At 35.8% G+C, this 16,627-nt stretch overlaps 1 protein-coding gene across 3 annotated transcripts in view; it reads right to left on the bottom strand.

Moving 5' to 3' along the window:
- btsz (bitesize) overlaps window positions 1-16,627 on the bottom strand; it is a 78,194-nt gene that overhangs the window by 23,412 nt on the left and 38,155 nt on the right. For all 3 annotated transcript variants that reach the window (XM_068775251.1, XM_068775252.1, XM_068775253.1), the window contains 2 exons: window positions 7,283-11,169; window positions 5,856-6,084 (listed from right to left, as the gene is read on the bottom strand). In XM_068775251.1, coding sequence (XP_068631352.1) covers window positions 5,856-6,084; window positions 7,283-11,169 — 4,116 coding nt within the window. The remainder of the gene's footprint in view (window positions 1-5,855; window positions 6,085-7,282; window positions 11,170-16,627) is intronic.

Below are 16,627 nucleotides of genomic sequence, written 5' to 3'. Positions count from 1 at the left end.
ATTAAAGAATGAAACGTTGTTGTAGTTCCATCAACCACTTATTTTTCCAGCACTCTTAGTGCTAAACTGTTAGTTATAAAAATTAAATCCTGCCGATTATTTGATAATCAACTAATCGAGATTCAGCCCTCTCGGTCATCTTGCAATTAAAATGCTTTAACCTCGTGTGACAGACCAAGCTGAATCCCCTTCTCGGAGGCTCTTGTCTTCATAACGTGCGATATAAGAGATATAAGAACATGGCGGCCTTCGAAGTTCTATAGGAAATCTCTGAGGATAAAAACTATAAAAAGGTTGAGGCTAAACGCTTGTATTGCTTTGCGACCTAAAATGGCGAAGCTTTGAATGCGAACAGGCGAATGGCATTTCTCTAAGACACAACTCTGAACATCATTTTTAAACAAAAGGTAATGAATTATCGAACACGATTTATATTAGCATTAGCCAATGTTAATAATAATTTTAAATTATACAAATGTTAATGATTTGAACTCAGTTTAAAAAACAAAATAAAATATTTTACTTGTCTACGTAGTCCTTTTTTAATGGGTTATAAATACTCTGTGTTAAAAGTAATCCATGAATAGCATATTAATATAAGACCTCTCTTTTCCTTGTTTACTAAGTTCATCCAACGATTGCTTGGAAGAAATCGCCGTTGGAGATAAGATAGCCCTTTGTACTTAATCTTTTACCTATATCGTTTGATTCCTGTTTATATCTTGTATCAATGTTTAATAAAAGTAAATAAATAGGTTATAATATTAATATGGTCGAAGGCCACTATTCAGTAACAGGTCAAATTAATTTAAAAAAGTAGAAGCGACACGCATATTGGTCGTTCATTATTTTGGTTGAATAAATGTGCAACGTGTCTAAATTTGAAATTGTTTTTGGTTAGATAGCCTAGATGTGTGACATCAATTTCACTTACAGGGAACATATTTAATTTTTAACAAAATAATAAACGATGGTGACTTTATATAAAAATACGATACCATTTTCTTCATGCTTATGTCTCTTCCTTTTTTTTATCTTTAGCCATTTATATTAAAGACACTAGTATAAACCTAAAATTCTACCGAGCGAAACCAGAAAACATAAGCAGTACAAAAAAAGCCCGTAAAGCTTATGTTATCTCGTTGATGTTAAACAGAATAGTTACCGCCATTCGTGTGTACATTTGTCGTTATGACGTCACACTATTGTTTAGCCTCTTTCAGTATATTTATTATTAAATGAATAAATAACATTAAACACTTATAATTGCATATATTGTGAAATACAAAATCCTAGAAAATCAGTTTATTCGAACAGTTATTCGAACAATTGTTTATACACGTGTGCAATACATTTATTGTATGTTCTTATGCCAGATATTCAACGTACAATAATTGTACGTTGTGTGCGTGAAAGAGAAGGCATGATTATAAATAACAAATTTGCATATAGTATACATTATTACGATTTTATAGTTTGTGTTTTATTAACACTACATTATGTACACTAGTGAAATATAAACGTTCGGAACAGCTTTACAATATTAACACACGTGTATTTGGTACAGACATTACATGTACATTGTTGTTAATGCTTTAAATAATTTCACTTCAAGAGGTGTCTGGTATATGATGATATAAAATATTCCTTATATACAACTCGAAACGAACACTAGTTACATCTGATTAACTGGAAACTTTATCGAAAAACCGGTTTTTGGAGATCTTTCGAAAGGTATTACGTATAGCATTATAAATAGAATCGAAATTCCATGCCTGTTACCGACGTAATACCTTACGAAATGTAGATCAATTATTTGTCGTTGATATGAGTTGTAACAATAAATGTCAATTTAAATACATTACGTATTAAATAACGATTTGTTTTTGAATAAGAAATGAGATGCAAAATATCTATAAAAAAACTTTAACGATATTATTAAAAAAAAATAAAAAACTTTCCTACAACATGGTTGTCGTGTAAACGTATTTCATAATGAGTTGTTAGTAATTTTATTGCAGCGATTTAAATTTTATATTAGATATACATAACATGTTTGTTAAAATTTCTAAAAATAAAAAAAATAAATATCAATATAGGATATATTGATATTTATTTTTTAAAACGCGTAAACGTTTACACTTTCTACAAAGACATAAATGTTATTTATTAATCCTCGTAATCACATAAAAATATATACTCACTATACAAACAGATAGATGAATAATTATGGCAAACAGTATTTAATTTATTGATATAACAATTTCAATGTACAGAATAAATGGTTATGGGAGTATAAGTTTGAAAGGGTTGAATTTGTAATTCATTTGTTAGCAAAAAACTTTAAAGCTTTTACATCTATTTCCAACCAGCTCTATGAACTATTTATTATTTTACTCTGAAGTAAGTTACATTAATTTATTTTATCTTAGAATATGACAGACCAGTAACTTCTAGCGATACAAAGACTACAGGACCAGAAAGTAAACAATAATTATATTAACACGTAATGATTCCAATTTTAAAAACTGCTCCTCTCTATATTATCTTAAACTTTTTTTTTAACTTAGTTATTATTTCTGAAACCATTGACTTTTCGAAAGGGTACCTATAAATGAATTGAAAGCAAAAGAACTTTATGCATTCCTTTAAAGCTTTTATACTTATAACTATTCATCCTGTATTTTAAGGTGTGTATGTGAATATAAACCATTATACATATACACTCTTTTAAAACTATTTACGGTAATTATAATTACGATTGTTAAAACAATACAAGGTTTACAAGGTGATTGCACTTTAGTTATATTGTAAAAATACTGGTTGCGGCAACGTTTTTTTTCGTTACATTACTGACCTTATCGGAAGTGCTTTGTCACATTACCTACGACGGAAACTTTATACTTTTTAACTTATATGAAGGTTGTAACATTGGAAGTGTCTAATATTAAACTTATACGAGAACAACAAAAATCATTACGAGAAAAATAAGTTTATTAAGCATTAAATATTTTTACACTATCAATCAATATTTGAAAGTTACAAAATTGTAATGATAACATTTATTTATTTTTTAATTTAGCGATATAGCATCGGTAACAGTGACCACGTGTCTACGTCATGAAAGGAATGTCCATCCAAATATGCTTTGATCAGCGAAAAATACACAACAAACCCAGCCGATGTTTTTTCCGACCCAATTTAATTATTTTTCTTTTAAGTCGTAAAACTTTTTAATAACCTTCATGTAACCTATCTTAGAGAAATAATAATATTAAGTCGCATTTGACAACTAGTATAAGATAGTGTCTTATATAGATAGAACAAGCTTTAATTAATAAAAAAACAATACAAATTTTTGTAATAAATTTATGCTACATTTTTTACTCAATGCGGATGTAAATGCAGCCCAAGCAAGGTGAAATTACGAATTCGTTTATAAGAGAAAAGAGTAAGAAAACGTTGATATGTTTAAAACGTGCCGGCATTAAGGTCGTCGCGTTTGTGAAGGAATGTAGGCACGAACAAAGAGATACTTAGTATCGGAACAGTTAGCTCCACTTTTGAAACTGGTCAAGTTGATCGAAACACTGGCGCACAGGTGAATGACGCCTTACTAACTATCCTAATGATCCATGAAATCAGAGAGACAAGAGAGACAAAGTAATCAGGGTATAATTCATTTCTAGCATTCCTTTTGACAAATGTTCACTAATATTTATTCGGGAATGATGTTCAATCCAAAGTCTGATAAAATAACCACAAAAAATAATAAAATATTATTAAACGATTTCCTTAGCTTATATCATTTATTGTTTGAACTATGACATACAAAAGTCACAATATTATTCCACATGCTATTAAATCAAAGAATATCTTGAATCTGCAAAAAAGTAATAAAAAGTTGTTTAAGTTTTTTTTTTGCACAGCTACAGAAAAAGTTTTTGTTTTTCGTTATTTATCTTATTATACTCACTTATTAAAGCCGTGAAAAGACGTTGCTAAATGGCCGCTTCCAAAAGATTCTATTGGAAATATTTAGGGCAGGACTAGTCATAGTCCTGCCCTAAATATGACATACAGTGAACGACTTAAAGCTGTATGACGACAACGAAGATGGTGATAAATAATGAAATGGTTAAAAACTATAGTCATTATATTTAATTAGGATAAAGTAATTAGAGAATTAAGTCTATCACTGCCTTTATCCCTGTACTAAAGTTCTATTAAATTTTAATACGCAAGTAGTGCAAGTTTTCCAATTTGTTGACACAACGATCGCTTTATTTTATCGAACAAGATGAGTTCGTGAAAATTCTTGTGTAATTCAGTGATAGTTTGTTTTAAACGTTTTTGGTATGAATTTAAAAAAAAATATTGTTTAGACTTATCTTCGCAAAAAAATCAATGAATCCGTTCGATAAAAATATTCTTCCCCAAATCTGATAGTTAAATTTTCAATATTGTTGTTTAGCAATAATGTTTACCAATGTAACTTATAACAATTTCCATAATTTGTAGAAGTTTATAATCCACAAATACAGTGCACTTTTTGACATTGAAGGTAATTGGAGCAACAGAAAAATAACCTTGTCGCAATCATTCATTATGTTACTCACCATCTGATAATTGCCTGTGCTTTTCACTTAAAAAAGTAATCCAAATACGGAATTAAGAAAGATTCAATTATGAATATTTATATAATTTCATAGCTGGGATTGGTTATTTAAATTAGTTGGTTATATAATGGAAGACATTAATGAAAAAAAAAACATTCAAAATTCGACAACCATTCTCTTTTTTTTAAAATTAGAATAACTTGAGTGTTACAACTATCAAAATTGAAAGTAAATGCGCCATCGTCCCTTTATAATCTATGTTTTTATTTATCAAGATGTAAATAATAAAACCCAGGAGGTAATTAAATTTCTGAATTACAGTTATGATCGTATTCGAAAAGTTATCAATAATTTAAGATGATACAATTTTGGTTTACGTGATCGTGAGACAGATGAGGAAACATAAAAAAAAACAAATGACGATATATAATCCACATGGATTATGTTTTGAATTCAATAAGACAATCAATTTTAATATTATATACGTGACCAGTATTGATTAAGGACTAACACAATCGACAGTCGACTGAGAAACTGCGAGAGGAAAATACGCTATGTTCAAATTATATAATACACTTAATAGTACACAAGTTAAAAATATCATGCGATGAAATACTGGGCCATTTTTGCCTCTAAAAGATACATGTGTTCTAATAGTCATTATACATTTATATCGCTTAATAGATATGCAATAGACTTCATAAAACGACGACTTCCTGAGCGACCTCTGAGCGACCTGTTTCCGGTTTAAACTTTAAGGTATTTAGATGGAGCACTTAAATAAATAGCGTTAAAGAATCAACCTTGCAAATATGCTGATGCTACGGTCAGAAATGTAGGTAGTCCTTAAATGAGAGCTCAATCTAAGTCGCTCTCTATTGTATCTTCAAAAAGGACGGCTGCCTAAGGATTTCTATTATCAATGATGAAGACTCACTTTATAAATTAAATTAAAAACTTGTTACACCAGTTGTCACATCGTTTTTACAAATAACACACACAGCCAGTGCAGTAACGTTCTGGGAATCTGTCTTTCGCTCCCTTATCGACAAAGTCATCTGTTCCTTAACTAAGAGACTATATTACGCCACATTTGTTATACTGAGTAATACCATGCCGCCTGCAAACTATGTTTTTATTAAAATGTATTCAATAATGTCGCTGAAATAATTCGAAATGTTTTGCTGATCCTGATGATGAATAATCCAAATGCATAAAAATAAGAATAAAACTTACCCTGCAAGCTCGGCGCGGATGCAGGCGCCGCAGGCGTCGGCTGGTGGGGGGCGGGGTTCAGTCTTCTCCTCCGCGGCACGTGAAGACCAGGGGCAGAGGCCGCTCTCGTGGCTGTCCGGAACCCTGGTGCTCTATACCGCGCTGACTTCACCGGCCCTGCTGGCACTGTATTTGTACCAGCGATCGTCGGCAAGCGTGGCAGGGACCCTGCTCGTTCTTCTTCTTCTGACTGTTGTTTTACATATATCCATTAGTGCTGATTACCACAGTTATATAATAAACGCTATAGTAGCTGTACAATAAGCTTGTTATATAATTAATTTACATCTTTATAGTTTCGTTTCATTAAATATTCTACGAAGAGAAGAGAAAACATTATGAGTTTGTATGTAAAATAATTACATATTATTAACATGTTTTCAATATATTAGTATTATTGTAAAGCATATCAACTGAAGTGTTACCCGTAAGCAGTACATTTGTGTACTTGAGAATAAAAAAACAGTTTTACTAATTGAACTAAAACAATGTTTAAAACAAAGATATTATGTTAACAAGTAACATTGTTGTCCGAGGTTTAAATAAACTATTATTTTAATAAAGTACATAAGTCATTGAAATACTCAATTTACTTGTACGCTGAAATCGAAAAGAACTGAATAAATTGATCTAATTTCCAGTAACATCAGTTGTAACCAAACAACTATATTATTACAATATTTTTACTGTTACGTGTGTTGTTTTAAGACGCCAATGTTTCACAATCATAATGAATAGTATTTCGCCAAATTTTACAAATATGAATAATGAAAACTCAGTACTCTCATTTAAGAAGAGTCGTGTGACGACAGGCACATAAGCGTCTCTTAATTAAATTTCAAATTCTCTCTCGCACAAATATGTATTACATTAAGTTCGTTCCCAAATCAAGTCCACAACACTTATCGAGTTAAAAGCCACTTCACCACTGTGCCCAACGTATATGTCGTCTATATTATTTTGCGAACACAAACAAATTTTTGTATCGCATTACGTTTTCGTTGTTTGCTTAAAACATAATATAAAAACATCGATGTAAACAAGCAGAAATTGTAAACAATTACATTCAAAGGTTCAATTTTAGTAAATTTTTTAACTGTGAAGTTATCAGCAAATTGCGAAATTTCAAAGTTAATTAAAAGATAATAATGCAAGTTTAAATAACGTCAGGATGTATTCGTTTATCAAAGTGACATTGCGCGTCAAGTGGCACCATGTAAAAGAAATTTCATCATTGTTTTGATAGGTCTATCTAGAACATTTTGTAAATCATTCTTTTTAATTTATCTTTTATGGGTACGATTATGTGGCACTGGTGTTACTTGAACGTTTCTGTAACATAAGGGCAAATGCAAAAGACTGCAGTAAATATGTTAAGCGATGCTCACCTCGGCATCGGGAGCAGATGCACGCCGTCTTCCGCGCCACAATCTGTCCTCGCTGCCTGTAATTGCACCACAACTTCTGGAATGAGATTTCTGAGCAGCCAGTTCCGCCCCGGCGGGTGACCTTCGCGCCTCACAGCCCGGCCCACCTAACGTGCCTCTAGAATCAGCCGCTAACAAAGCCGATTCAAAACTTCCCCGCCATGAAAATCTTTCACAATCACTCGCCACGCTACCTCTGCTCGCCGTTGCTTCTAGCACGTCATGAGAACGGCTTCGGGCTAACGCTCCCGGCTCAGATGCACTGTCGTCGTCCGTACTAGGCGATGCGCCGGCCGATACCTCGTGCATTAACGCTACAAGTCTTCCTCCTATATGACGCATTACTTTCCCGAATAAGGGCGGCGACCCTTCTCCAGCACGTCCTAAGGTCGCAGCCAGCTTCTGATATGCACCGACCGCGTCGCGCTCTAACGACCCCGCGTCGTTACCCCTGTCGAACTCGTCGATTATTTCCCGACAGCTGTCCGATATTTGTTTTCTTAATGCCGATCTATTGGCAGCCGTGCCTTCTAAATCGGAGCCAGCATAATCCGATGAGTCATACGAGTCGCTCCACGTGTCTTCGCTCGATAAATATTCTACTATCTCGCGTACTTCTTCGTCGCGTATACCGGGAACCGTTTTCATTAGTCTCGTTAACTCACTTTCAAAATATAAAAGTTGCGGTGGCTTCGGCGGCCTCGAACTCTCCGAGTTTGACGACGCGGGCGTGCTGGTTCTAACGTTCGCGGAATTTATCATTTGCTTGAAAAATTGTCGCATTTTTGTCATCATAAGGTTAGTTTCTTCGTCGGAGGACCAATTATTAAAGCTATCTTTACGTGTTAATGGACTGGGCGGTGGACGGGAGGACGGAGGTCTTTCTACGCGTTCATCTAAGTCGGGTCGTATTTCTTCAACGATTTCTTCTAATTCTGTCTTCGGCTCATGCGTCCGGCTAAACTCTGTGCTCGAATCGCCGTTTCTGAGGAGATCATCACAACTTCCTACGAAACCACTATCTCTACTTGTTTGTTTTTTAGATTCAGACAGTTCAGATCCAAGCGGTGGGAACTCGGGACGAGGAGTAGACCTACCTTCCTCGCCCTCTGACACAGATCGGGTATCATCACGGGTTTCTTCTGAGAATTCCGTGGATTGGCGTCTTTCATCTGCTGGCGATCCTCTTGTTTTTTTACTCTGTTTCTTCCTTTTACTTTCTCCTGGCATATCCAGCCTCTCGAGGGACTCATGCCGGTCCTCTGTTTCTGTACTAGATCCATCTGATGTCTCCTGTGTATCTTGAGTAGGTTCCTCGCCCGTCAGCAAGTTGTCTAAAGATGAGGAATGTGAGCGAGGTGTACCGCGAGCACGCACTAATCGTTTTCGCCTTTGTTCGGGACTTTGTTTACCTTCACTATCACTACCCACACTTCCAGAGCCATCGGAATCGCGTCTCTCCTGGGTGAAGCCCATGAAGCCGGACAAGAAGTATTTTTCCAAACGTGACGACACAAGTTCATCGTTGTCATTACTCCTCTTTGGCTGCTCATTATCCACAATAGATTCACCACCTTCACTACATACACTGGACGTTTCTGAAACAGGGTCGTCGTCATCGCGAACGATCCTACCGTCGCCGAGGCCAAAGAAAAAGTACTTTTCTAATTCAGTGGCTGAAATAGGCCGAGATTTCTTTACTTTATTCTCCGGCTCGCTCTCCTCGCAACTTTCTTCGACGATCGTATGTAGAGTGAAGTCTAATGAACGTCTACAATAAGCAAAGTCTTCCCCTCGCGTAGGAAGCGAGGCCTCATCGCCAGAATCGCTGTCAGTGGTGGTGGTCCCGTCCTCGTCATGGCTGACGTCCTCGACCCACGAGTCGTCGTCTGCCAGCCCTTCCTCGAGACAAACAACCGCCGAGAGAGTGTCCGCGTTGCTTACAACAGTCACTCCACCTGAAGGCTGCGGCGATTCGTTGTCGGAAACTCGTTCGTTAGATTCGTTTTGTGAGTTTGTTGCGCTGCTGTTTGACTCTGGTTCGTTTTGCGAGTTGGTGTGGTGCACCGTGATGTCCCGCATGAGCCGCGTTGTGTCCGACGTGACGACGGAGACGCGGTCGTGTGTTATCATGACGCGGCTCGTGAAGCGCGCGGCGCCTTCCGCTCCGGGCGAGCGCGAGCGGCAAACTGTCGAGTCGACAGGTGCGCCCGCGCTCCCCTCCGTCGCGGCGCAAACCGGCCTCGCGCCGTGTGTTTTCTCCGCCCCTTGCTCCTCCAACAATTCTTTCTTCAATAGTTCACTAAGCGTACGTTCGATACCTTTAAACAGGTCTATTTTTTCTACACTCTCTTGTTTAGATTCATCATGCCTCGGTTCCGGGGACGGTGATACCTTTGCAGGTGATTGACTTAACATGTCGTGATTTTTATTATTGCATATTTCATCTTGTACTTCCACTGATACTTTTACTTTAATACTGTTGTTTGAGCTAATACTAGCTTCCAATGAATCGCACTCCAAGTTTTCCGATATAGTACTTCTGCTTTGATAATTATCATCATTACTCTTGTAATCAGAATTATCTATATTATTGCTGCAACTCGCATTAAAACTGTTATACTGTTCACATGTTTCACTTTTGAGCATATTTTCGTCACTAAATTTTCTAACATTTGCCCTTTTCACACCGTCGTCACAGCTTTGATCGTCGTCGCTATTGCTGCAATATGGAATCTCGGAATGTTCATTGGAAAAACTAATAGAATCGAGTAAAACAATATTACAGGCTTCACTAATTTCCGCATTAATTTCATTCAACTCAACGTTTAAATGGTTTTCATTTTCTTCAATCCTGTCCAATGCAATTATTTCTAAGCTGTCTGACTTTTTGTCGTAAGAATCATCGCAATCAATCCCACTGCTGTCTGCATTATCTTCTAAATCTGATGATGAATCGGCGGGATTAACAACAAAAACACGTGAAAATTGTCCTCCACCACCTCCAGAATCGTCCGAGTCTTCATCGGACGTGGCGGGTTCCTCGGGCGCACCACTAGTGAGGTCGTAACTCCTACGAGCCACCCCTCCTTCCGAATCACTCGAGTTGGCGGACTCGTTCGATGATGGAAACGCATTTTCGGCGTCGAGGTGGCTCGGCATGGCATCCGTAGATTCCGACAGCACCGATGAACAGTCCGCTTCGGCGATCACCTTAATATCGTCTGTCGGTGTTTGTTCGCCCGTGCATTCAATATTATTATCATTGTTATCGTTATCGCGCACATCGGTCGCTTGTGACGATTCGGACTGTACAGCTTTATCGGTGCGTTCAACGGTCATTTCGAGTTTGTTTGAGTGTGGCAGAGTCGTAGCAGTGGCGGCGGCGGTGACGGCGACGGCGGCGGCCGTGGTGAGCCGAGCGAGAGCCGCTGCATCGAGAGGTGGAAACCCTGGGTAAGTGTTCCAGTGAGGTGCGGGCGGTGTCTGAGTCGGGAAAGCGAGTAGCGCCGGCCAGAGCGCAGCGGGGACTGGCACGGGCACCGGCACGGGCACTGCGACTATGCGAGGCTCGGCACCGCACGAGCACGTTCTCGGACACACTTGAGGCGTATGCTTAGGGGCTGGCGGAGGGTTTACGTGCGATGATGATGCTCCAGGTTCGAAATAATCCCAATCGCAGTCGTCCGGCGCCGGTGGAGCCACGGAGGAGGCCGTGGATGAGGAGTCCTCTGTGTCCTCGCGGCACGACGAGTCCGAGCTGAGGAACACGAGGCGGTAGTCCTCGGGACGCATGCGACCGGCCTCGGATTCGCTCGCCTCGCCCGGCTCGCTATTCACGCACCAGTCTGTAAATAAAATGTTATATTTTTTAACAAATGCACTACAATTAATTTTTGGGTTCACTGATAGAGTATGCCCGTTAAAAGGCATTAAGTCGGCCACTACGCAAGTTGTAAAAAAAGGCTTAATAAAGAATATAATTTAAACTACGATTATATTAAACAACTTAATTGAAGACATTGCCTCGTCAGTGAAGATATGTTACTAGGAAAGTTATTTCCGCACTGTTAATAAGTTAAATATTTATATAAATTTAAAGGTTTTCAAATAATACAGCAAACTATTAAACACTGAATATTGTTAATAATAACAAGTTTGGCTTCAGAAACAGAACAATACAAAATATAATAAAGCGCCTGGTCATAAAAGCATAGCAATGTTTGTTAAACCATGCTTTTATAGCAGAGGCGTCAAGTTTTAGAACTATGTTATTAAAGGCGTTTATTTTTTTTATGTAGTCAAACTAGTTTCATAAGGTTATATCCTTTTTGATTTTTTTTGTGGTAAATGAACATAATAAAAACAGTTTTTATACTAGTAATTGACGTGATTGACTTGTACGCAGAATTACTAGTTACCATCTGAGGTATGTGAGCAGTGAGACGTTGACTAGACGCACACGAGATTTTTGAGAACAGATGGTTAGAAGTTTGTGTGTCTTCTTGGTCCCACTCACATAACTCAAGAAGTGACTAGCAGATTTGATAGTAAATATTAATAATACCCTGTGCAATTCAAAACAGTTAAGCCCATCGCCATGTATGAGATCGTAGTAAAATATGTGGTTCCTATTTGGATTTTCAACTCGAGTGTCATTAAGAATCTTCAAGCGATGTACCCTAAAATAATCTTATGTAGACATGAATTGAAACTTTTAAAAGAAATTTGTCATTCTAAATATTTAAATCATAAGTATCTATTACATTGGTAAGTGTACAAAATTTCTGTTGATTATAATTGTTAGTCATTTTATAATATATATATTATTAGTAATGTAATCAATAAGGAAACGCGTTTGTTAGATTACGAATAGTAATGAATGCTTTCAAATGTTTAAGTTTGCATGCGTAATTTTTTTAATTAATCGTTAATTAAAAATTTGAAATACTTTCACTCTATTTCGCTTATATTTTACTTTTTAGGCAACCTTTCTCCATCGCCTAAAACACTTTAAAATAAAAAATTACTTTTTGTAACTAAATATGATTTTGTAATTTTTTTTTGTTAAGGTTTTTAGTTGAATCTGATTTAATGGTAAAGTTTCAATGTATTTTATAACTCACACATAATTATTTACTTAGACTTTTAATCTTTTACGCAGAACACACATAAAAATAATTCAAATTATTTTCTCTTTTTCAGATATCTGTATAACTTAAGTAAAATCAAGTTATGTAAAAAGTAAATTAATGCAAAGTGTTGTAATTACATTTAACTAAAAATAATCGATAGGTAAATATTAAGGAATTGTGGTGTGTAACAGACTTGCAAAGAAAGCATCCAACTAAGTTCGCTGTAGAGCCTACAAGAAAATATTAACAAATTGTCGGTGGTACTCATATTAGCAGATTGTGGATTGACCATCAAGGAACTTTTTAGTAGTCGTGATCAATGGACGACCTTTTTTACAATGTTCCGCCATGTTTCACTCCCCGAGGCGATTCCGTCAAGGCCTTCACATGATCCGTCCATCGCATAGTTAGGCGACCTCTAAGCCTTGAGCCATTTCATTTTTTCGTCATAGATCTTTAAAACAGTATTGTTGTAAAGAGTGCTGTTGGTGTAAATATGGAGGCATAACTTAATATTCTATTGCTGTTACGAGTCGTATAACTCATGCATGGTTTTAATAATGAAACTGGCTGTTTATGTAAGAAAAATGTAAATCAAATAAAGAATTGCAATTATATTTTCATTTGTTTTCATCAATTCAATTGTAAGATAGGTTAAGTACGTAGTAATTCTAGTAGATATAAAGCATTTTGAATATTAAGAAGGCCGTGTTCACAACGACCAACTTAATTAGTCCTTTATAATGTTTGACCGCGTCTCTTTCTCTTATTTACTATGATCAAATTAGTTGCAGGGTGTAACTAATGTGATTGATAAAGATAAGCTTCTCTTTTTCTTTCCCTAATATAATTTCTTTGGTTTTTACGTTATGCAATGTCTTCCGTAAAGTCAAATATTTTTTATAAAGTTTTATTACTGTAAATAATAGCTATTTAAATCATAATATATAACTACTATACACACTGTACACTTTTGTTTGCCGAAATTTTGGTAAAAGTTTTTACTGTTTTTTTTTTATTTGTTTAATACATTTTAATCATTTTATGTATAGCGGCGAACTTAGTGCCTAAGGCGTTCTCTATCAGTATTTTAAGTATCGGAAAAGCACAAAATGTTTCCACAAATTGTTAATGTAAATAACTTACCATTACATAAAAAATATACAAGCTTATTTTACACATTTTAATGTGTACGTAGACGTATGTCTTTTCACTTCTAATGCGATTGTAAAATACAACATTAAAACGTAACTCTATACCAGGGGTGGCCAAGCCGAAATAGTCCTAGCCGACATTTTTCGCTGCATTTGAAAGATATGCAAAAAGGTATTAAATATATAGAAATCACATTGACAATAAAATAAAAAATTCTAACATAAAAATCAAGAGAGAACTGGGGTACATTTATAGAGAACCCATAAATATCTTTAAAAAAGCTGCATATGGCTCGCGAGCCGCAGGTTGGCCACCCCTGCTCTATACTATAAGTGTTACAAATATCTCTTATTCGTGAGCAATTTCACGATTTATAAATGAATAAAAGTTGTTAAGATGTTGTTCCGCGCACGAGCGACGCGGAATGCTATGGTCAATATGGCACTGGTATAAACGCATCCGATGGTCAGTAGAAAGCATCACGGATGGGTGGTCACATCGCCTCGTGTATTGAAATATATTTCTTTCTTGAATGAAATGAAGAACTAGAAAAATGTTAAACTTGCTGTTGTTTTTCCTGGTATCAGGTAAAGGCTTTCATAGACTTCTATCTTAGGGCATTGAGTGATATTGGACAAGATGTTTCATAGTTTGCTCCAACGCAGCTCGAGAAATAAAGAAAAAACCCAAATCAGACTTCTCTCATCTCCTTGAAAATCAGAATATTTCGATTTTAAGGCATCGATTTAAGATCACCCAATACTGACTCAATAAAGTGTTTAGAAAATGACAGTGAGTCTTGCTTCTCGTTCAATCTTTTTTGACAGAATTTTTTTATCCTTTGGCGCAAAATAATATCGATTTTTTTAGAGTTTAGATAGACTTCATACTGTCAAAATACATTGGCCAATTTAGGCTCAATAGAAAAATTAAATACTTTGAACGTGTTTCAGATCGGTCACTTTCTTTTATTATTTAATATTTTAATAATAAACAAAAATGTTTTTATAACCTACACTGCATGATAAGTCATGTACAAAATATAAAAAAAAACTTGATTTAATAATCATACTAAAGATTAATAAAGTAATTATATTTTCATTGTAACGCTTTATGGTACACGATATTTATTGTTTGACAATTTTCTATTGCGTCAAATGTTTGCAAAACAGTATTTTAATCTACTCTAAGGTTTGCATAGAAAAGGAATTGTTGTTTTTACAATCATTCTTGCAATTTTTCTATTTTTATCTCCACGTCTAACTTCCCCGTCTCTTATGGAAAATATAAATAGTATCAAAATTGTTCGAGCAGTTTTAAATTTTAGCAGTGATGTTCTTACATTTAATTAATTTTTTGGTACATTTAGCGATTTATTTTTACTAAATACAGATCACATTTATAGATACCGCGACTTTGAGGCGGCAGGGTGCCTAGCTTAAAACTCCTTCTAAAGTAGTGAAAGGCCTTGTGGAGCCTTGGCTTAAGCTACTACATACTACTATACCACCGGATTCAGCCTTTCTTTGCCGAGCTAATCTTTAGCTAGGCATACTAGACCTTGTTAACTGAATAAAATTGTTTACAATTCTTTAGTCGTATTTAATAACAGATGTACGTTTCACCGTACGCGTTATTAGCTCGTGTTATTTTAAGTTATTATTACGTTCAATTGTCTAGCCTTTACCATTTTCCGATTTTGTTTATCAACAATATTTTACAATAGATGACATATTCGATAAATTAAATGTTTTCATTATTCAATAATCGACTTCATAATTTTAGCGATGGCAATTACCAGTGGTCTCGCATTCTTTACAGTTCAAAAAACTATGAGACAGGCCGTAAGACCTTCGATATTTTATAAAAGCTGAAAGTTTCACAGTGCATGCTTTTAACGAAGCTCTTAAAGGACCGAAGGCCGAATACGTTGGTTAAGTGGCTTTGGCAGCTAACAGGTACCAAAAGTGTAATATATAACATCATAATCATTTCAGCCGCAAGACGGCTATTGCTGAACATGGGCCTCATTGATTTTCAAAAGGACCGGTTAAAAGTGACTTGCTCTCAGCCGGAAACTTTGACAAAGTCGTCTGTACACTTTGTGGTGGACGTGTTATGCCGCACTGGCCAGTCAGTGGTCTCCACTCCAGAACCTTTAGAACGGCAGCCATCTACTCGAGCACTCCTACTGCAACTTACCAATCCACTGGTGTATATCGGATACTTTCATAAAATTATAAGGCGCAATTTTTTATATTTTCTTCGAAGTAACATGAGTAAACATGTCTTCGAATACTAGAGACAGCGCAAGCGGTAAATTACTTATCATAATCATCATTCCAGCCGTAAGGCGTCCACAGCTGGACTTATTACGTACATCGAAGTAAAACATCTTAATTTACGTTTAGTTACAGTTATTCTTTCTGAACCTATTGCTGGCTTCCGTGGCGACATGCTACCTAACCTTATTTAGCTTCCAATTGGAAAAGCAAAAGCATTACTGTTTCCCGTTAAAGACTACGGCTCCGCCAGAGATGAACGAGGATTCGTAGCATAGTGTTTGTTACAAGTCAATAGAATAACTATAGACATGTCCTAATCAAGGTACGTGTAAACTTTATTTATTATATTATAAAATTGATTTTCTTGGGCATTTGTAACGTAGTAGCTACTTGTCGTATCAGGTGATATTAGATTAACGGTGATATATGGAACATTGTATATTATGTTAGTGTATATAATATACAATCTACCATGATTGTATATTATCCTTGTGATGTGTATTAGTCTAATATATTTATTAAATATATATACAGGGTAATTGGTTATGAGAGTAAGAGCTTTAAAAGGGTGAATATATGTAAGCTATAAATCTGTCACAAAGTTATTTAGAGCTTTTTACACTATGTAAAAGCATCACTCTGAAATATGTATAGTTATGAAAACTTCTGCCTATATAAAGTCTGCAGACAGGCAGGAACAGACAGTAAACAATAATTAACTAATATGTAGG

The sequence above is a fragment of the Battus philenor genome, unplaced genomic scaffold (genome assembly GCF_028537555.1).
Source record: "Battus philenor isolate CCGP_79_NKW_IND1 unplaced genomic scaffold, ilBatPhil1.0.hap1 SCAF_8, whole genome shotgun sequence".
Lineage (NCBI taxonomy): Eukaryota > Metazoa > Arthropoda > Insecta > Lepidoptera > Papilionidae > Battus > Battus philenor.
This window is presented reverse-complemented; position numbering and strand designations above follow the sequence as displayed.